Source organism: Cyrtonyx montezumae, unplaced genomic scaffold (genome assembly GCF_038088225.1).
Source record: "Cyrtonyx montezumae isolate F1298 unplaced genomic scaffold, pur_monq_1.0 scaffold_12, whole genome shotgun sequence".
Lineage (NCBI taxonomy): Eukaryota > Metazoa > Chordata > Aves > Galliformes > Odontophoridae > Cyrtonyx > Cyrtonyx montezumae.
In genome coordinates, this window is record NW_027071848.1 from 4,926,421 (window position 1) to 4,948,924 (window position 22,504).

Here is a 22,504-nt window from a genome sequence, read left to right on the forward strand (position 1 = left end):
GCAGAACTTCCCATGCTTGAGTTTGTGGCCATTTCCCCTCATCCTATTACCACACTGCTGAGAAGAGTGACACGCCTTGTCCCTTTGCCTTCCGCTCCTTAGATATTTATAGTTGTGGATCAGATCCCCTCTGAGTCTTCTTTTCTCAGGGCTGAACAGCCCCAGGTCTCTCAGCTTCTCCTCACAAGAGAGGTATTCCAGGCCCTTTATCATCTCTGTAGCCCTGCATTGGACTAATTCCAATGTAATCTGTAGCATGACAGTAGTGCTTGGACAGATTTAGCATTACTACAGATAGGAAAAGAGGGAGTTAAACAGTTACAGTAAGCCGAGCGCTGTAACACACCCCTGGTGCTTCATCACTTCACTCCCACTCTCCCTAAGCCAGGCTGTACCACTGCCCTGCACAAAATACTGCATGAACCAACAGCAGCAGCAATATCAAATAGCTCTAGGCTGGAAGGGTCCTCCAGGGGTCGCCTGGTTCATGTTTTTAAATCATACTTAAATACACGTAGTGTTTGGTGTTGTGTATTTTAAACAGAGAGTGTCACTAGGTCCTAATTTTCCCACGACGAAGCAACTTCTCACGATGCCCAGTGAGTGTTACAGACTTCAGCGCAATGACGCAGACTTACATCAGAGTCAGATCAAGCCAACAACACCGCTTGCCAAAGCACTGACGTGCTTAACACCACGTTCCAGTGCTACGGGTTCAAGGCAATATTATTATTATTTTTTAATCCAGAAGAATCTTGCCCTCTTTCTTCCTCTGGATTGGGCAATATCCCACGCCGGTGCGGAGGTGGCCGTGACCTATGCCTGCGTGCAGATGGGTATCATGGCTCAGGCACCACGAGCTCGACTGGGACTGAAGGTCAATGACCAGCTGTTAACACAAACCCTGTACAAAACACACCTGTTTGGAAAGCGAGTGATATTTTTCCATAACTTGACTAATTTGGGATATTTCAGGTGAAAAGGACGGGCCAAAGAACCGAGTGCAGCCGGAGCCGCGGGCACCGCCGCCCCGCGGGGCGTCCCCCACACGGCCGAGGCGGGAATGGGGGAGGGGGCCGGGGCGGGAAGGGCTCGGCCCTCAGGGGAGGCTGAAGGGAGCACGACGCGGGCGGAGCGCTCTCACCGGCCGGAATAGGGCTCTCCTTCTTCCCTTTCCCTTCTCTCCTTCCTCCACGCCGCTGCGGGGTTGCTATGGGCGCGGCTCTGGTTTTCCTCACAGGAGGAAAATGGCGGCCCTGCGGCCGCATAGGTCCGTTTTGAGCTTAGCCCCGATATTAGAAAGCTGCTCTAACTCCTCTCAGCATCGCAAAGGTGGAAATGGCCACCACGGTCACGCAGTCCAACTGCCGAACTCATCCCCACTCATCACGTTCCCCGGTGCCACAGCACGTCGAGGCAGTGACCCCTCCACGTCCCCGGGCAGCCTGTGCCAACACCTCACTGCTTTGGGGGCAGTTTTCCTAATATCCAACCTCTCACTGCAGCTCTTACACGAGGACATAGGCTTACTGCCCACAGTCTGGTTGCAAAGGTGGAAGTGTTGCAACCAACATCAAGTTCACAGCTGATTACTTCTGCTTACACCATACACTGGGGTGAAATTGGATCTCCACTGCAAGAGCAAAACACTAAGACAGCGACACTGACTTGTAGAAGAAATCCACCCTACACCTGGCAAAAAGTGTGTCTATCCCAAGACACTGTATGACAGTTTATTGCCCACTCCCACAACGTGCCCAACCACACAAACGCATTACTGAAAGAAAGAGATTCACACAGATCAATGCTTAATTTTATTTATTACATTTAAGAAATATTAACATCTCAGGATATCTGGTTTACCACCTAAATCCAGTCATAAGCAACAACAAAAAAAAAAATTCAAATGAGCATTCTTAGATTCATTTCCCCCTGTAAAGAAAAGTTTGTTCAGCTGTATTAAATTCTTATGTGTGACTAATGGAAAAAAATTATTAAAAATGTCTCAACTACCAGGCATCCTGGTTTGTTAATGGTTTGTTGGCACTTGTGTTCACCATCAAGCACTCTGGTTGCTTGGTTAAATTCTGTCATCCTACCCAGAATGGTCTTTTGCTTATTTTATTTTTTAATATCTGGATATGTAAGTCTGTTCAAGTAAGCTTAAAAAGAAAAGAAACCTTGGATTTTGTGTCTTGAGAAGTTCCAGCACTGCTTCCCTTGATCACCCAACTTAAGAGATACCTGAAGGAAGTTGCTCGCTCTCACTTTTCTGAATCTTATTCGTAAGAGGTCTAAAAATTGAGGTCTTTTTATTTCCGTTTAAACTGAAAAAAGTACAGAAACACTGTCTTCATTTGATGGTGTGCATAAACATTACACTCCATATATAGCAAAAATATGTTTTATTTATAATTTACATTTCCACAAGTGAAAATTGTACATTTTTTACATATACAATTTCAATCCCATTCAATTCTCACGCATCTACAGAACTTTCACACAATGACACCTGAAACTGTGCAGGCAATAAAATTTAAATACAAGAATGTATTTATTAACCAAACAGTAGCTGAGGCCCTGCCTCAGCTGAATGTTTTAATTTCCTATAAAAAGTATCTGCTTTCCAGAATTAACGCAGGAGCTCCTCTGTAAAAAAACAAACCTCAATTTAAACAGACTCATCTGGCTCGGTTTTAACATCTATAGATGCAGGTGTGCTCTCTTCTGCACAGGCAGCAGGGACATCATCAGGTTCTTCTTTCACTTGAGGTGAGTCACAGGACTCCTCTGATTCCTGTTTAACAATGTTCAACATAATATTTAAGGGATTTTCTACAGGGGTCTTGCTGGGAGAGGGTGTGCAATCAAATGATGAGGTCTATAAAACAAACATTCACACAGCATTAACACATCATTAAAACAACCATTTTTACCTCCATTCCACTCCTGTCTTCAGCATGCAAGCACACGGGCAGCAGAGCATTCAAAACTGGAACTTCTATTTATCTAAATCTTAATTAAACACGTTTACTATATAATAACATTACTTTTTTCATAATTACTTTGAAATTGCATTATCCTCTCCGTGATTAAAAGCTTAATACGCTAACATAAAATATTGTCAACTGTCCCACCCAAAAGGAACTGTTAGCTCCCAAGTCATAGCAAACTTAACACATACTAACATACATATTCTCAGTTTATTAAAATTCCTAAGATTATATATGTTACTCAACAATAAATTCATAACGATTTCACTTATATGACACAAAAGCTGTCACGGATACTGTCTTAACTAACTCTAACTCTGCATTACAAACTTGGCATTCCCAGGGTCTCTGATGCTCTGCCTAGTCACATGCAAGAGGAACCGATTCTGAAGACTGCTCTCTACAAAGACAGCGATCAAGCAAACAAACTGAAAACAAAACAACTTAAAAAGAAAAAGTAAGGATTTTCTTACACTTTGGTAATCTTCGTAGCATGATGGATGGTAGATCTGAAAAATAATTATCCATTTAAATACATTACAAATACAGGATAAGCACCAGTCATGAACAGAACAGGGTCAAATACAAATCACACAGTTCCTCCAGGACAACAATCTGTTGCTCAAGTACAGGGTCAAACATAATTGGGAAAATATTTGGTATATGCTTATTTAGGAAAGCTTACCATACAAAAACCTGTAAGAATAGGGAATTATTTGCATATAGAAAAAATTGCACCAAAACTGACACCCACACTCACGGGAACATTCACAGAATCACAGAATGGGTGGAGGGGACATCTGGAGCCAAGCTGCCCAGGACCACATCCTTTGGCTTTTGAAGACCACCAAAGAAGGAGAGGCTCCACCACTGGGTCCTTTCCAGCATGGTTTCTCTTGTAATGAGACACCCAAAAGTGGAAGCAGTAATCCAGGCAGACTCAATGCTAAGTAGGGAAGATCAGCTTCATTTTTCTTTTAGCAATACAGTATGAGGGAAGCCTAGTGAGTCTGTACTAACAGTATCAGGACTTCAAATATTTCCTAAGGTTGAGATATTTATGTACTTAAAAACAGGAAAACTAATAGGGGAATCCTGCAGAAAAGAGATCACTGCGCCCTATTTCTTTCTATAATTCTGCTACGTTTCTGTTTCGCTATGAGTGCCACATTTAATATGATTAGATTACCTTTTCATGCCTTCTGATGGCATTCTTTAGGTGCCACTCTTCCTCTTCCTCATCCCAGTACTGCTCAAATTGCTCTCGGCAGATTTCACACCTCTGAGAAGTTATTGAAGTAGCATGATATATTATGTCATTAAAGCAATTACTGAACACCACAAACTTGGCTAGTTATACAGTTACATAAAACTTCCTTGAATTAATATAACAATATTAAGACTACAACATTTTACCTCCACACTTTAAAAATAACTTTAAGAAAACATTAACAAAAATTTGGTAGAATGAGCAACTTGAAGAACCTAGACACTCCTATCAATCTAATGTTGTTTTCCTGTCAGTTAAAACAATCTGGTGCAGGAATTAGTTTTATGGCATCCTCCCATAACTCAGTTCTGAATTAGAGTGAGAGCTGTATATGAATTACTAACACCATTAGCATTCTCTGCAAAATGAAGAATCAACTCTGAGAACAAGGCATGAAAGGTACTTCTTAAAAACTGGAACAAACGCCTTTATGACTTTGTCTCTTAGTTTCATGTAGGTTTAGCATGTAAAAACATTTGCATTTAACTGCTATATCCACTGGTCTACTGAAACAGAGATGTGCAGTTTATTTACAAGTTAGAAGACTAAGACAGTTCTTAATGCCCATCTTGTACAGAAAACATCTTTTGTGTGTGTGTGTGTGTGTGTGTGTGTGTGTGTGTGTGTGTTTTAGGGTAACAAAAATTCAGTTAAGATTATTATTACTTGAATCACAAGCAACCATTTCCAGCTTGCTTGATTTATGCCTCCTATGGAAACATTCAATAAACTAACAGGCCTCTTCTACCTTTCAATCATGGAATGCCAACATGCACAGAAGTTCCTGAACTACTGGTTACTTATACTGCTATCTGCCACCAGGAAACAAACATTACACACACAAATGCAAAACTTAACAAGTGTCTGCATGAAAACAGGACTTTGGTCTACTAATAGCCCATATAGGTTAAGGCAGCAAGCTGAAACTCACCTCAACTGCTCCAGCTGGTCCAGCAGGGACACTTTGAAACTCCTTCTCCTTCGCAGCTTCCTGTGTCTTCAGTACTTCTTCATGAGCTTTTTCAAAGAAATGGCTTTTTGCACGCTCCTCTAAATCAGCTATTTCTTCAAACTCAATCCAATCCTAAGGAAAAGTATTGATTTGCAATCACAAACAGCCACAAATGGTTCAAAAATACATTTTAGAAAAAAATGGAATCGTGCAAGTAACAATTTTAATCAATCCGAGTTCATTAAAACTGAAACCGTCCTGTGAAAGGATGTTACCCTTCGATTTTCATTCCATTCTCAGTGCAACAAAAGCAGGACTCGAAGCTGCTTATAGCTCACCATGTAACTGCCCTCTGCGTTTCAGCAGGTATGTATGAGAACTACTTGAAATACTGAAGACACCACTGATGACCAAGCTCCAATGACAATGCAACTCCAAGTGCAATCCCACAGCACATATGTAGATAACCAGATACAGCCCTTAGTCTCACACACGCTGCATCACTCACCGTTAAGCTGTAGTACCACCGCCTGTGTGTGATTTTCCTGCTAACATCCTTTTCAGAACGGTTCTGACGATAGTGCCAATCTAAATGGTCTGCATAAACGTCTGTCTGTGAAGTAGTAAATCTCATTCCACACGAGTAGCACTGAATTCCAGTGTACAGTCGACTTATAACGCTATCGTAACGCCTAGAAGAACAAAAACAAGTTAACACTTCTACTGACACACGGGAAGTTTCTCAGGAAGTCATTTAATATGACCTCAAGAGCAGAAGAAAAGCATCAATCTCCTGTAAGGTTAAAGCATACAACACAGTCAACTGAAAGCATTCAAGTAAGTCAATTAAAAGCATTCAAATAAGCATTAACTACTCACGAGGAACACGCTAGTATTGTTATGTCATGCCTATTAACTGTCTTGGATTAACTCTCTAGATACCACCATGCCATTACTCCCAGAGCAGTGTAAGCTCATGCTACAATACGCACTGTCTGAGTTCTTCAACTGTAAAGTTTGTAAGGTCCGGGACATCGTGATCACCCTGGTCATCATCCTCCTCCTCAGCAGCTGGCTGTGCCGAAGTTTCATTGGCTTCTTTAAAGCATAAAGACAACTTTATCAAAATTTCAGTTCATTTTCAGAAAGAAAGAAGGTACTACTGAACATTACTCAACTATTAATAAATAGGATCCGACTATGCTAACCTGCAAGCCTGTAACAGCTGAGTCAGTCTTATTTACAAAAGGCAGTATGCTACTCAGAACTTCAATTTGAAATGGCACTATTTCATCTAAGCCTCTGGCACTAAAATTCAGTATTCAGGCAGACAAATATTCCAGAAATTGACAAGAATTGGATTAAAATCAAGAACAAGTTACAGAGGCAGGGCACCAAAAACAGCCCTGGGTGCTCCAGATAGCTTAAATTTACAAATTAAACAAGATATATTCAGAAAGTTAATAATCCACGTTACCGCATGCACCAAGCAGTTTACCACAGACAAAAACCCATTTGAGAAAGAAGAATGCAAGGGTCCAAAACGTTCTTACACTTCACTTTGCACTCAGCTATGCATAAACTGGATACTTAGGATGCAATGAAATCTACATACGTGCTGAAGTTGAATCCGTTTTTGACAGTTTGAGGATTCCTGTTGACAACAGTTTAGCAAACAACTCATTGACATCAAGCTGACCAAGGTGGTTGTCAGGATATGAATGTGGAAGGGGTCCTAGGAGAGGAAAACAAAACTGTCACAACACTCACAAGTTAGCATCAAAAAAAATCACTTCCATCAGCTTATTTCTCAACTTCTTTCATTCTTTTTCACTTCCATTCTTTAACTTCAATCTATTTATCCACTTCAGTTCGCTTCACACATAGCCTCTGCCTCCTTTCCTCCCTTACAACTTCCTTCACAATTAAAGTATTTAGAAGCTATCTACCTTGAACAGATACTGCCACAGGATACTGTTTATTGAAGCATAGCATTTTCTTGTGAAGTGTAAGCATGAAACAAGAATCACTCTACTTAAACAGTTTATGACTTGTTAGAAGAGCTCTATTACTAACAGTTAATATACTGGGAATGTTTATGCATCCTGGCCAATCCAGGTGCCTTCCTGCCATCCAAAAAGCAGACCGAAGCGTGGTTTTGGTGGTTTCTTTGTTGTTTTGCTTTAAAGTGTAACTACATACCAAAACCATGCAGTTAATGAAAGCCCTCACCGTTTGAGGGAATTCCCTAAACAGATGACATTACTCCAGAAACCACATCTATTGCTATCTCACAGAGAAGGCTTCCCCAGTGCACATAGACCCATCACACCACCACAGTGCAGCTTATTTTTGTGGTCATGAACAAAGAGAATGATCAAAAAACACAGAAGGGTGTTAACTACTTCAGTACCTGCAGGGTTCTGAACAAAGCTTCCAGGATTTGGTAAATACTGTTGACCTTGGCCATAAGGTCCTGGCTGAGCAGACATGTGCGAAACCTGTATAAGTAAGCATTTAAGTATTTTTTTCAAGGCAATTTGTTTTTAATTATTGTATCATTAACCTCTACATATTTTCCCAGCTCTACATATATTTAAATGTTTCCATTAGTTTTCTTTGTCAGTTTCACAGTGAAGGATCCTCCAACTACCAAACCTCAGCATCATTTCCATTCCCTGTCAGAAGAACATCAGAAGGAATTCATTTTGCCTAACAGTTAGCTAAAACTCTTGCTCTTCCTGTCCAGCCTTTGAGCACGTCTTCTAAGCACAGGATTTCTAACTGACCCTTTTCACCAAAAAAGAAACTGGTAAACATTCATCAACCAAGGTCACTACTATGTTTTACCTAATAACTGAGGTAGTACCCATCATATGACATGCATCCTGAAAGATGGGCTTCTCACCAAGCCAGCTGCAACAAACTTCAGATAGAAAAAGGATTTCTATAGCATGCTTGTAATATGTCCCCTAAAATATGTAATCTACTGCAAAAATTGACATCATTTTCACTGATTTACTAATATCGTTTTCTCCTTTTCAAGAGAGTACTTCTAACAAGCAATAGTAAGGACAACTGAATTGATAAAGCATGCTGATGCCAAGGCCATTCTTCAGAAGCTATACCTCAACAGCCCGCATCTTTTCTCAACTGCCCCCAAGTTATGCATGACTCAAAAAGATTATTATTCTGGTCCAGTTTAATCCTACACCTCTTAGAAGAAGTAATCATATCTACTCATTTCAGTAATCTGTCATGATTTGGAGAGAACTTGTAAAAACACAGTATTCCAATTACCCAATTCATTACCAAATTAATGCCACTAATTTCAGTGCTATATTCTCAGCTGCAAAGAACGGGCTCTTAATTTCTAAAACCAAAAATTCTTAAACAGCAGTGCATGCCTCTTTCCCTGAATCATCTTGGCACCTCTTAAGAATAATATTTTCAGTTTGCCAAAAAAAAAAAGTCTTCAGAAGAAAAACTGCTAATTGTCTCCATAAAAGTACTAGAGTAATTATTTACTAGAATCAGTTCTTACCTGATGACCTCCCATCGACATACTGTTGAAGTTTCCATATTGAGGACCCTGAAGTTTATCATCGAAATAATGTCCAGATGCTCTCAATGAAAAGTTCTGTGCTCCTGGGCCAGCTGGCCCACTGAAATTTGGTCCTGAACCATCAAACATTTCAGGCCTTTGGAACTGCATGCCATGTGCTGGTCCGCTGTAGCCCTGTCCGGGATGGTCACTGAACGGACCGCTCTGTCCATATGGCGACATCTCTAATCTTGAGGCAGGATGGCTAGCTATATTTTCAAAGCGTGCACCATGAAGGCCGAGGGGAAGGTCAAACCTTGAGGCTGGCTGATGAGGACCATCAAATCTTTGAGGTATGGCTGCATCGAATCGTGGTTGCGCGGGCTGGCCAGGAGCCCTTTCAAATCTTGGGCCAGGCTGCCCGTGGATTCCATCAAATCTTTGCAAAAGAGACAGCTGTCCAGGCTGACCATCAAACCCAGCATGACAGCCATCAAATCTCGGACCGGTCCGTCCCAGAGGGCCATCAAATCTAAGTCCACCAACTCCCTGGTGCACTGGTCCATCAATCAACCTGGGCCCTACACCTGGCGGTCCGTGTGGCCCCTCAAACCTCAGCCCGCTTCCTGATGGTCCATGTGGCCCCATAGGCTGCCCATGTGGCCCCTCAAATCTGAGACCACCTCCAGGTTGACCATGGGGCCCCAATGGCTGTAAATGTGGACCCTCAAACCTGAGACCACCTCCTGGTTGACCATGAGGCCCCAAGGGCTGACCATGGGGTCCCTCAAACCTGAGACCACCCCCTGGTTGACCTCGAGGTCCCAGAGGTTGACCGTGAGGTCCCTCAAACCTGAGGCCACCTGAAGGCTGACCACGGGGTCCCTCAAACCTGAGACTAACTCCAGGTCCTTCAAATCTAGGACCACCCACAGGCTGGCCTGCAGGCCCCTCAAACCGCAATGGCCCACCTATCTGCCCAAGAGGTCCCTCAAACCTCAAAGGACCTCCTCCACCAACCTGCCCCTGGGGTCCTTCAAACCTGAGAGCCCCAGCCAGCTGCCCTGGTGGCCCATCAAATCTAAGGGCTCCAGCTCCTCCTGCTCCTGCCAGGGGTCCATCAAACTGAGATGCACCTGCCCTCACCATAGGCCCCTCAAATCTCAGAGCATCCTGTCCAGGTGGCCCATCAATTCTAGAATTTGAACCAGAAGTAGGACTATCAATAAAAGTACTTCCTTGTCCATCTGCCCCAACTCTTGCAGCAGTTGGTCTAGGGGAACCATCAAATAAAGGTCTGTCTTCCATTAGTGCACTTATTCTCGGCTTTGTTTCGATGCCTCCAAATCTTGATCCTGGACTGTCTGGAAATGGCTCTTTATCTGGATCTTCATATCTAGCTCTTTTGAAACGTTCATTGAATGGTGATCTTGGTTCATCTCGAACACCTGAAAAGAAAGAAAAAAGGAAGGTAAGAGATACGGCGCTCTGTGGAGAAGGACCCAGGTGTCCTGGTCGATAAATGGTTGACCACATATTAACAGTAAGCCCCTGTAGCCAACAAGACCATTGATAAACCTAAGGTGCATTAAAAAGAGCATGGTCAGCCAGTCAAGGGGATAACAGAAGGGGTCAGACTCTTTTCAGCAGTGCCCTGTGACAGAATAAGGCGTAATGGGAACAAACTGGAACACAGGAAGTTTCATACAAATGTAAGAAAATAAATAATTTGAGGGTTAAAGAGCACTGGAGCAAGCTGCCCAGAAAGGTCATGGAGTCACCTTCTCTGGAGATACTCATAACCTTCCTGGGCACTTTCCTACTCTAGGGTACTTGCTTTAGCACAGAGGGTTGGACTATGCATCTCCTACAACTCTCTGATAACCACTCGGCAGAAGACTGCTAATTATTTAACATCTGTAACATACATACCCGATTTCCCAAGAAGCTGTCTCTCTTCACGGTTATCAAACCTACAGACTGCATCGCTATCTATCTTCTGGAACTCTGGTGGACCTTTTCCCTGCTGCCTGAGAGCGTCTCTGAATTCATCTGACTCTCCCCAGTTGTCGTAAGGATCAAAGTTCTTCGACCCCCTGCCTCCTTTAGTACCACTTTGCTCTTCAAGCCTCCGCCGACCCTCAAGTGGCGAAAGGTTATCCCCGAAGGGTCTGCTCGTGCCGCTCACAGGAGAGTGCCGCCCTGGCCTTTCTCCAAAAGGTTCTTTCCTTTCAAACCGCACTCCACGCTTTGCTTTCGCCTGCTCACAGTCCATGCCAGAAAGCAACGCGTCCGGTACATGATAATCCAAAATATCATCAGGATCCAAGAGATCAAGTCTTGACAACGAATGCTGAACTTGTGTCCTTTTCAGTTTAGCCTTATGCTCATAGTACGTCAGCTCTGCATCGGATAGAAGAGGTTTCCTTTTCAAAGGGCCTTTTTCCTCCGTAGGGCTATCCCACACATTACATCTGTGCTTCCCTTCCTGGTACTGGAACAGCTGCCGAATCTGATGAGCTACCACAAGGAACTCATCTTGTGTTATTTCACCAGATGCTAAGCGGTCATTGGCCTGTAACATAAAGTTTGGACGTCTGAGAAGAAAAGCAAAGCACAACCATATCCAACAGACTTCTACAAAGACAATCAATATTACCTTTTTAAGTAATTCTCTTTTGCTTGCAGACGTCAGTTCTTTGGGAATTTGTAAATTGGCATCCACACTTAACCGGTGCTGCTGTTTTGGTGCTCGGGGAGACAGAATTCCCTTAGCAGCAGACCAGTTTTCTCGGTGTCTTTGGTGAGGGGATTTACCAACTGCTTGGTGTTCTTCAGTCTGCTGCGAGCTGAAAATAGGAACACGTTTAAAGCATAAGTTAGTTCTTTATTCAGGATAAAACTATTACACCCCAATTAGAACTGACCATGGTAAAACATCACTATCAGCTTGGAAAAGGATGCATAACCACCACATTTCACCACAAACTAGTCTTGAATCTCGATCAAGAACTTTTGACAACATGGACAGCCTAAACATTCCCTCCCAAACCTGACTGTACTTTAGTCAAGTGCAGAATTTCCAGTGACTACAATTCATTTACAAGATGGTAACTTACTTTTTATTTTCTTCCCAGCCGGACTTCCACCTCTTGCCTGCTTTGGATCCTTGCCAATTCTCTGCATTCTCCTTTGGATCTGGAGAAGTTTTTGTAGAATGCTGGCCTGCTACTTCTTGGGGCCTGTCTTCTTGACTTTTTTTCACCCTCCTTGGATCTCGCACTTCTTGTTTAACATTTCGCTTATTAGAATTTCTTTCATCTCTTGCTGCTTGTGCAGTTTCCTCAGTGTGAGACTGCTTAGGACCTATCTGACGTATCTTTGCAATTTTAGGAGTTGAAGAAGTGGGAGATAAACTCCTGAGTCTTCTTTTGGGTGATCTTCTCTCTCTTCGTTTTGGAGAATGGGTAGATGGTGACCGTGACTTCGGAGAGCGGGATCGGGACCGCTTTCTATTACTGGATCTCCCTTGTTTTCCACCCTGTTTTTCCGATTCTTCTGTAGTCACATCTTGTTTCTGAACAACACCATTAACTGTTTTATTCCTGCTGCCTACTGGCCTATGTTCACATGTCTTATGTTCATCTTTTTCTTTCTTCTCTGTATTTCTCCTCTTTTCCTTCACCTCATCCCCTTTGCTCTCCGGCTTTTCCTGAAGATGTTTTTTCAGTCTTGGATCCCGTTTACTCATTTCAGATACTTTTGTGCTTTCAGATTCTTGGGTTTTAGCATCTTTAGTATTGGGAAGCTTGTTTTTCAAAGGAGAGGGTGATTTAGACTTAGTTTCCAACTGATCGGGTTCCTTCTTCTGTGTCTTTTCGCCTGCTTTCACTTTCTCTTGTTTTGTTGAGTTTTGCTTTTCAGACAGGGAAGTTTTGCTTGCCTTGGTATCAGACTGACCAGTTGTGTTTGGTGGAAATTCTTTCCTATGAGACTGATCTTTAGCGTGAGAAGAATGTTGAGACATCCTATTAAGTCGAGGATCCCTATTTACTATTTTGACATCGTGAAGTGGAGGACTTGGGGATGGTTTGATCTTTTCAGATTGCAGAGAAGTCTGATTAGGTGTTTTAACTGTCATGTGAGGTGTCTGGGACACATGTGGCTTGGACGGTGTTGGAACTGAAGGCATAGCAGATGATCCTTGCTGAACACTGAGAGAAACAGCCTGAAATAAGGTGAAAAGAAGAAAAAACACCATTAAACTGCATGATATGACCCTACACAGAGATGCTCGTGTTCTGTTTTGAAAACAAAACTGTAAATAGAAATGTTTTGAAAGCTGAGATTCATCCATTTAACTGAAAATGACCCATTAATTCCTAATCATAGGTATTAAAGTAACACAGTACCATCACAAAGATTTAAGTTCAAGTAAAATACTACAACAATACTACAACAATACAATACTACAACATCAATGCTGCAAAATATGCAACATACGCACATCTCATTACAGCTTCAGGTTTTTTTTGTACAGTCCACATCTTCAAGAGGACTAAATGGCCAAGTATATTCATATGCTTTAATTTCTACACTTCTAAGATGTTTCGCCAACTTTCAACACAAGAGGACTTTCAATTACAAATGTATAAACAAGACAGCTTAACTGCCACCACCTTCAGATGGTGGCATCAAACCAACCCAGCCCAGTGAGGACAGAAACTGCGCTGACATCCCCAACAATCAGGATTCCCTGTTCTTTATGGACATCTAAATTTTCTAAGAGGAAATATATTCGAAAAGCCCCGGTTTGCCGAGAGTCACAAGAAGAGGTAGAAGACAGATCAGAGGCAGACATAACTCTGAAGAACAGAAGACCATGAACCTTTTTTTAACCTGTTCTGAATGCAATTCTTAAGATTTTTATATAATACTTACTGGCCTAGAGCACAAGATCAATTGTGCTGCTCTAGTCCTAAAATAGCTACTCTTGTCTAAACTTAACTGCAGTTACCAAGATAGCAGTTAAGGTACTATCAAACAAAGTGAAACACAACTATGGACGTTCACCAACTACTCTACTCACCAACTGTGCTTTAGTCTGTTCCAACTCCAGCTCTAACTTTTTTTGCTGAAGCTCTAACAATTGTTTTTGCTTCGCAAGCAATTGCTGTCTTATCAGTTGCTCCTGTGTCAAATTCTTTTGTATTTCAGGAACAGCTGGAGGAGTAGAGGCACCAGAAGTGGCAGCAGAGGTAGATGCAGTAGATTCCTCTGGCTAAAAACAGAACATAAGGTTACATTTAACATCTTAATGGAACCAGGTAACTCCATCTCCCTTAACTGTTAGCATGATATAAAACTGGGACTTAGTTTGTACAAGTTATGAACTGCATTTTTAATGCAAAAAACAAACAACATTTAAAAATTTCTGCTCCTATAGCTTTTGCTTACTGTGAGAGGATTAAATACGCCACTGATATGATAGGCCATTTAACATAAATCAATGTTCAGAAATCCAGAATTCAGTTCTAAGACACAAAAGCCAAGGCCCTTAATATTTCGATTCCATAAATTCCTCTTACCTGCCTCCAGTGATCAGATGCATCATTCTGATCTACATTTGTCAAAAAGCAGCACACAAACAACACAAACTACGTTTTGCCATCTGTTCAGACAGTAGGTATGAAGACTTACCGATTTATTTAAAAACTTAGGATTCACATGGATGCTAGAAGTATTCACATTTGGGGGCAGAGGTTTAATAGGCCAAGCAGGATCTAATGAGTTGACTCTGACGTCAAGTGCATATAGTTTCTTCAAAGGAAAAATATCGTCCCATGTGGAGCGTAATTTAAATAAACTTTTCCTAGTATTTTCATCCACCTAAAACAATAAAACAATTCTATGGCTTGTTAAGTTAATATAAAACAACTTAAAACTTTTCTGTATACCTTAAGATGTCATGTTTTTATATTCTTACTATATTTATCATTCTAACACAATGAACTGGCTACAAGGAGCTGCTAAGTGGTGCAGATTATACATCTACACCAACAACAGAATCTGTAACAGGAGTTCAAATGGGGAACTATCATTTCAAGGCTATTTGAAGGTTTCATTGTGTATTACCATTCTCTGAGAACTTTCTTTCAGCTTTTCCATTATCAAAATTCTCATTTTACTTGGCCAATTTCTGTCAAAAAAATACAGCAACAAAAATATCCAAAGAAAAAGCCTCTGAAACAATACAATAATTTAAATGTTTGTGCTGAGTGCCATACAGCAACATCAAACAAATCAGAGAACAACAAACTTTCTGAACAGAAAAGGTGTTTTGTTCAGCTGTTTAATCACTGAATTTTTTCCCCCCAACAAATCCAACAAAAGGTGTATTAGTCAAAATGAACTCAAGTACATTTCAGTTCAACTGCAAAATCAGACCCATTTGTGAGCCACAAATCAAGCGTACTGGTAGCACTAGCACTCATGTTCTCTCTTTGCAATTAGTCTGGATCATTTCATGACAGTTGAGTTCAAAATTCAAATTAAAGCCAAATCCAGTTCATCTTGTAACTCATGTAGTTCATTTAAATAAATGGAAAATGTTTGCTAACAAAACACATGCAGCTGCCCTGCAGCAAATGTGCTAATTCAAGCATTAAATATTGACCCTGTAAAGACCTTTTTTGGCTGGAGTTTTATTTTAAGGTGCCACAGCAAGACACGCTGTCCAGAAAGTTCAGAAGTTCTTTGAAAGAGAGAAGGGCAGGAACTTCAATAAAAATAATTCATACTTAGCTAGCAGGGGGTGGGAGGGTGCTTCTACACAACTTTCAGTGTGAGGGAATCAAGATCTCTGCAAAACCTGCTGCCATACTGAGCCAGTTCCTGACCTCGCTAACTGTTTAAAGATACCTTTAGTGATCATTTACTGATAAAACAATTTCTACCAATGTCAGTGTGAGAATACCATCTTGAGATATCTTCAGTTATCTGAAGTGACTGACACTTTACATAGATAATATAAACTTAATAGTTCTAGTTAGCTTCATAGATAGTTACCTACAAAACTGAGCAATTGAGTTACCCAGAGCTTCAGGTGCAAGCTTAAATGCAACTCTCTGAAAGAACATGAACCAATACTAGAAAAAATAAGTAAAACTAGAAAAAAATAAGACAGTCTGCCTGTCTACCCTACACACAGGAGTTCAGTATTTCTGAGCTCATTATTACAATCTATCCCTCATTTAGTCATGCATTGTACACCTGAAAACCAGATACAAAGCGTACAGGGATCGCAGATCCTCACTGGTAAGTAATGACAAATACGCCAAAGCTCCACTCATCTCTCTCAGATGTAGTGCCACTTTCTTAGGGCGTACAGGAACCCAACAGAAGTTAACCACTTCAGATCCAACTTAAACCCACTCAAGTCCAGTCTTTCAAAAGCTGGACTTGGATTTGCCATTCTCACTGAGGAATAAGCACAATTACTTCATTGGGTTTAAAGAATAAAAAATATATATATTTGGCAGCAGTTTACAACACTGAATTAAATTAAGACATGTTTAATGTAACAAAGCAACAATATACTTGCACAACCTTCCCCCCCTCAACCACCACGTATATGTATTTTTTAATCACAGACCACTTAAAGAGTAAGAATATCAGGTCCTAGTGATATTCTTCAGTTTAAATGCTCTTTTTCCGCATCAAAAATTAAGCAAATCAGACAAATCTAACTACAAGAAAGCTCAGAAAAATCTCTAAGAAACGGATTCTCAGTATATTCCTGATATAAAGACTAACTACTACCTTAAAAAAATGAATCAGCAATTCGTAATAACTATTCACATTACAAAGTGTTTGTCCAGGTAAGCAAGCAGCAATCAAAAAGAATTAGTCAAGCCTTGCCTGGATAAATTACACAAGTTCACGAAGACTTTGCATCTTTTGGCTAACTTAACTCACAGGTTTGACAACAGTAGGAATACCCCTCCACATTATAGATACAGTAATGCTATTTATAAAAAAAAAAAACATTAGTACTTCTGGTTCAGCACCCAAGAAAACCCAAAGCTGAGAGCATGTATTTATTTTACCAGGAACAACTTTGCTTAAATACAGAACTTTTCTGAAAATGTATATACCTTTTCAAATACACAAACAAATGTTGCAACTAGGTTTTTAGTAAATGCAGTAAGATACTCTCTTCCCACATTCTTGACAATGGAATCCATAAGGTACATAACAGGGAGCTTCTCTGATGCAGGAGCCTGGAGTAATAAGAAGAAACTGAGAAGTTTAGTACAACAAAAACATACTTTAAGCTATTTAAATAAAGGGATTACCAATCCCAGAAATACAGACCTCTCTTTTTGGTTGCCACTATAAACACCAAGGGATTTGCTTGGGATTTTTTGTTTATACAAAAACTTTAAAGCTTAAATCTGGAAAATCAATACTCAGTTCAAAGTATAATGCGGTGGGTCTACCTCAGAGAAAAGGAACACCTTGGGTTATTCTGTTTGTCTCAAAGCTCTGGGGTGAAAAAAAGGGAAAAAAAAGAAGCCCACAAGACAGTATTACTGCTAGTTTACCGAGTGCAGCCTTTCAAAACCCACTGGAGAAAGTAACTTTAAATAAGCAGGAAGCCATTGCTAGTGTTTCAAAGAACTTCTAAAAAATTGTTTATCACTTGGACCTCCTGAATACTTGCTTTTCTCCACTGCACAGAACACAAATCAGGCTTCCTGCAAACAGCCCAGGTTAGTGAACTTCGGCAGTTGTAGCTTAAATGTCGAACATCACAGTCCTTCCACAAATGACACGCAGAAAAGGTCACAACTATACCACTGTAATCCAAAGGAAGGGAGCAAGGAGTCACAGTCTCTGTTGGCACTTGTCAGCAGCCACAATCAGGTTTTGAGATGGATGCGCAGACAGAACAAAGTTTTAAATCCAGACCAAACCCAATCACCAAGCTGACTGGGTAAAGAAACAGGGAAGCACAGGAATCACAAACACAACTTTCACAGTCCGGAGTCTTCATGCTCTGGATACATCTCTGCTACAAGAAGAGGCTTGAGTGGTCTTTTTTGTTGGTTTTAAATCCACATTCAAAACTTGTAGCACATCTGTGAAACAGAAGCATGGATGGCGGACAGCTACAACTTCCAAGGTACCAAAAGCACTACTGGCCCCAGTCAAGGTGCTTTTAATGCCCACTGCTGGTTTCCATGAGCAGAAGGCACAGCAAAGTTCCAGACAGCATCAGTGTGCAAACAGCTGAAGAGGACAACGTGAAAGCCACTGCCACAAGCTCTGCGCTGACCAACATCCCCTTACACAGGAGCATCCACTCGTAGTACTTTACAGTCCCATTCACCATCCGGGAACTCAGCATAAAGCCAGAGTAACTTCATTGTTCTTTTAAAGCAGGACAGGCTCAGATGATGATCACCAGCACCTTACTTCACAGCCCCACTGTCCAGTTAAGTGTGGGGAAGCCCTCTTGCTTTACAATTTTAGATTTAAATCCTTCTCTGTTAAAGTGGTTCACAGGAGGGCACCGCGTCAACAAAACTTTTATATGGGTAAATCACCTCTCCTCACTTTTAAGTGTATATTAATTGACCATGACCCAAAACTTAACACTGAAAAGGACAGTTTCCTGTTAATGGGAGGGGGGAGGGTGTCACTGCCTCCAAGCACAGAAAAAACCTAAATGCAGTCAGGTAATGTATTTTGTGCATGAAAAGACAGAAAAGTGCACACTTGAGCTAGAACTAATTGCAGTACATTAAGAACATGGTTTCCACCACTCACACTAATCTGAATGCTGAACCTCTCACCAAATAGCAGGCTGTAAAGAAGCTAATATGCAAGTGTTAGAATAGGAGCATCTCTCCAACTTAGAAAAAAATGTATGTGAAGCTGCTTAATATTAACATGTCTGTGAAATACTGGTTAGTTCCTTAATACAGCCTACACATTAACACACTAATCTAAGCTGTGACTGCTTTCCTTCATAAAAAAGTGACAGTGTACAATTTCTAACTTTCTAAGTCAGCTTTTAGGGAAACAAAGAGCTGCCTCTGCAGCACAAACGCTCAGGAGCGACTAGCAGAGCATACTACACTCTCCCATCTCACCAATAGCTCACTATACTCAAGCTAAGCTTCAGTTGGAGATGCCAGAGTATCCATTTAATAGCAAAGGCACTGTAACAAGTTTAACAATTTCATGTGCTTGTGACTGGTTAAAAGTAATCACACAGAAAAGCACTGCAATTGTAGTAAGGAAGCCTACTTCAAAATGTGACAGCATTAGTTGAGCAGAGTGGCCTTTTTCAAATATCAGGTACTCAGGTGGTACCACCTAAGAACCATGACTTAAAAACAGTTGGGTTATTTAAGTCTTTATTTCTGGAAATGTTTATTATGTTAAGGTATCTAGCCCACATTCCAATAACCACACAAGGGAATCCCAGACTTGAACGTCTTGTTTTCAGGCGATCTATACAGTACCCCCTAGCAAGAAAGAGACCCACACAGCACTAACCAACAGCAGGGAGGCTCTGCATACCACCAGAACACAATGCTAATGCTGAGCTCAGCACCACAGAATTCCCACTCCTCTTTCAAATAATGTATGAAAGCTACTGTTGGAAATGTGTGGCTTTTTTTTATTAGTTTCCTAAAAAAAAAAAGTTTCAGCTTTTAGAAAAATCAAATCATAATCAAACCGAGTCACAAACTTGCAAAAAAACTTTGTTTAAAAAACAACTTTGTACACAAAATGGGTCTCAGAAACAAATTCTGCACTATACAATGGTAAATAAAAAGACAAATACATATTTCACACTTTTTATTTACATATTTTATAATACCAGTCACACATTTCAGAGCCATTTATTAAATCGTAAAGCAGACCACTCAAGTTTTACACTAAACAAACTGTCTCCAGGCAACACTTTTTAAAAGTGGCTTAGCAAAGGAGAGCACTTTCCCAGAAACAACTAAGAACTTGCCTTGAATAAACCACAGTCACAAACAGTAACTAAGGCAGAACTAACCATTGATACAAGATTTAAGACATCTTTAAAAACAAAAAAAGAAGGAAAACACTTCAGGGCAGGCTCAAAACACCCAGAAATGAAGAAATTTGACAGCATTGATATTTATCACAAATTATATACAACCACTGCCCTTTAGGAGATATAATGGTGAGATCTATTCGATTATGAGGTCACCTCCCCACGGAATGGCAAAACTTGGCCACCGGTAGCATTTAAAACTAGACTGGAAGAGGTCTGCGGAACACTAAAGAGCCATCCTGCATTGATAGAAAGACAGATTAAATAACGAAAGAGATCTTTCCCTCCAAAGCATTAGAAAGTACAATTCTCACCATTATAAACCGCGATTTAAAGCCAAAGGAAAAAAGCCTATATTAGAGGGAGCCTGGTATTAGAAGGAGCAAGGGAGACAACAGGGGAGGGGTGACTGGCAGGAACACGGTGAAGGATTAACCCTTTCCTTACAGAAAGCTGCTGTTAGAAAGGTGCAGTTAACCCCCCCCCGCCCCCATCCGTGTGCTGTGGGCTGACTGATGTCAGCAACTGCCTGGGTTGGGCTCAGACAGAGCCTCCTCTTTCCCTTCCTTTATATCACGTGCCTTTCAGACGCCATGTTAGGATCCTACAGGCTGCTGTGGTTTCTACAGTCGGGGAGAATTTCTTCTTCCCAATCCTCACTAAATAAACCTCTCTAACCAAGACACGTGGAAGATACGCAGCACTAACTTCACTTAGGGCACAGCCACCTGAAAGCCAAACGGGTTACCCCAAGCCCACGTCGTTTTCTCTAAGCAGACAGCACAAAACCACCCCACCAGAGCCACACACACTTCCCTACCCACAGCAGATTCACCTGAAAACTTCCCCGGAAGGAAAGGCCCCTCGACACCCTACAGTTAAGGTCTGACAGGGATCACACTGGGAAAACAACCTTATCTTCCAAACTAGAAGAGATACTTAAAAAACACTATATTTCGCCTTTCTGTGGACGATTACCACGCTAAAAACTCCACCCAGGAATACATTAAAAAAAACAACAAAACCCTCCAGCAAGGTCAGGCTCTCGCTACCGGCACTCATACAATCGTTATCTACGCAACAGATCGCAACGGTCTCGACACCACCTTCCAGAGGGGGGAAAAAAACCCAGCTCCAAGGGGAAGGAAATCCCAGCTCCAAGGGCGCGGCGTCGCCCGCTCCCGGCCGGGCCGCCATGTTGCGTCTGTTACCCCAACCCCACGGGGCCGCATCTGCTACCCCAACCCGTCCCCGCCTAGCGACTGCGGCGGGTGCCCTACAAGAGGAGGGTCGGCCCTCACGAAAGCAGGGCGGGGAACGGCCGCGCTCGCTCCTGAGCCACGCTGTCCTCCCCCCACTGCCCCCGCCACCCCCCCCGCCCCCCGGCTCTCCCTGCTCCCCCCACGGCCACCTCTGACCTGCGGGCCCCGCTCCCCTCCCCCCGCCATCTTCGGGCCCGCTGCCTCCCTCACTCCGTCTCGAGCCCTCTTTCTCTCCCTGCCTCCTCCTTCCCTTTCTCCCGGCCCCGGCCGGTCCCCCCAGCAGTATAGGTAGGAGTAGTAGGCGGTGGAATATAAAAACCTTGGCGATTTGCGCCTCGATCAGGGAGACGATGTCCTTGGCGAAGGGCACGTTCTCCTCGGCCAGGATGGTCAGCATGTTGATGTGCGGCTTGCTGTTGAACGTCAGGTCCTCCAGCGACGACTGGTAATCGCGGCACGCGTCCTCCCGGGCCTCGCTGCTACCAGCGCTGCTCTCCGGGGCCGACATGTTCCTCCGACCGGGGCCCGCACCAGGACCCGACCCACCAACCGACGGCCCCCTCCCCGCGATCCCCTGCCGCCGCCGCCGAGCGACGCCGCCCCCCCGCCGCTGCCGCTGGGCTTCCTCTACCGCATCCTCCGGGCCGCAGCTCCGCCGTCAGTGCCGCCGCCGCCGCTTCCGACCGCCGCCGGCTCAGTCTCAACGCTCACAAAATGGCGGAGGCAGCTACGACTCGTGAACCGCTTCCTCCAACCGTTGCGTCATGTGAAATTGGGCCGAGGAAAAGCAGCGGCGGTTTGGAAAGCCCCTTTTGTTCCTTCCTCGCGTTCCCATTGGCTGACACCACCCCCGCCCCGCCTTCTGATTGCGTCGGCAAGAAGGGCGCAGATCTGATTCGCTGGAGCTGCCTCTCTCTCCCCGCCGATTGGCCGCGCTGAAGCCCCACCCTCTCCCCTGCGTCCGGATTTGCGATTGGTTGCTCTTCCCCAACCGTCCATCCTTCCTTTTCCGTATTCAGTTCTGATTGGCGCTTGGGCCCTTCCTCCTCACCCACCGATTGCGACCCTCCCGCCGCGCCCCTCCCCGGGCAGCGCTCGCCATTGGCCGGCGGTTGGCGTGGCAACGCGGCTTCCCTCCTCCCGGGGAGCGCGGCCTGGTGCCCTCAGCGTGAGGGAGCGGTCCCCGCTCATCCCACGTAGGCTTATAGCACGTCGCGGGGAGGCACCAGCGACATTTCGTGCTTTTCCGGGCTGCTGTAGTCGTAGTAACAAAACCCGCTCACGAGGTTTGCCCGAAAATAATAATAAAGCTGTAATAAAGCCCTGGAAATAAAGTTGTAGCAAAGTGTTTTCTACACGAAGCCATAACGAAGAGAAAA

General features: G+C 42.9%; 1 protein-coding gene across 3 annotated transcripts; it reads right to left on the reverse strand.

The window, feature by feature from the left end:
- Positions 1–1,804: 1,804 nt before the first annotated feature.
- On the reverse strand, positions 1,805–21,948 carry PCF11 (PCF11 cleavage and polyadenylation factor subunit). 3 transcript variants are annotated; one of them, XR_010621831.1, is made up of 17 exons: positions 21,445–21,948; positions 16,916–17,041; positions 14,460–14,648; positions 13,849–14,040; positions 11,879–12,987; positions 11,419–11,608; positions 10,692–11,334; positions 8,760–10,207; positions 7,629–7,716; positions 6,831–6,950; positions 6,208–6,313; positions 5,724–5,907; positions 5,195–5,347; positions 4,183–4,275; positions 3,754–3,939; positions 3,467–3,502; positions 2,828–2,881 (listed from the first exon to the last, which is right to left on the reverse strand). XR_010621831.1 is itself a non-coding variant. In XM_065729944.1 (16 exons), exons 1-16 carry the CDS (start codon positions 21,631–21,633, stop codon positions 2,672–2,674), a joined length of 5,076 nt encoding a protein of 1,691 aa, XP_065586016.1. In that variant the 5' UTR covers positions 21,634–21,947; the 3' UTR covers positions 1,805–2,671. The 3 variants fall into 3 exon arrangements, 2 of the variants coding, with proteins under 2 accessions (XP_065586016.1, XP_065586017.1); XM_065729944.1 differs by lacking the exon at positions 3,754–3,939 and having other exon boundaries at positions 1,805–2,881; positions 21,445–21,947; XM_065729945.1 differs by lacking the exons at positions 3,754–3,939; positions 16,916–17,041 and having other exon boundaries at positions 1,805–2,881; positions 21,445–21,946.
- Between the last annotated feature and the right edge of the window lie 556 nt (positions 21,949–22,504).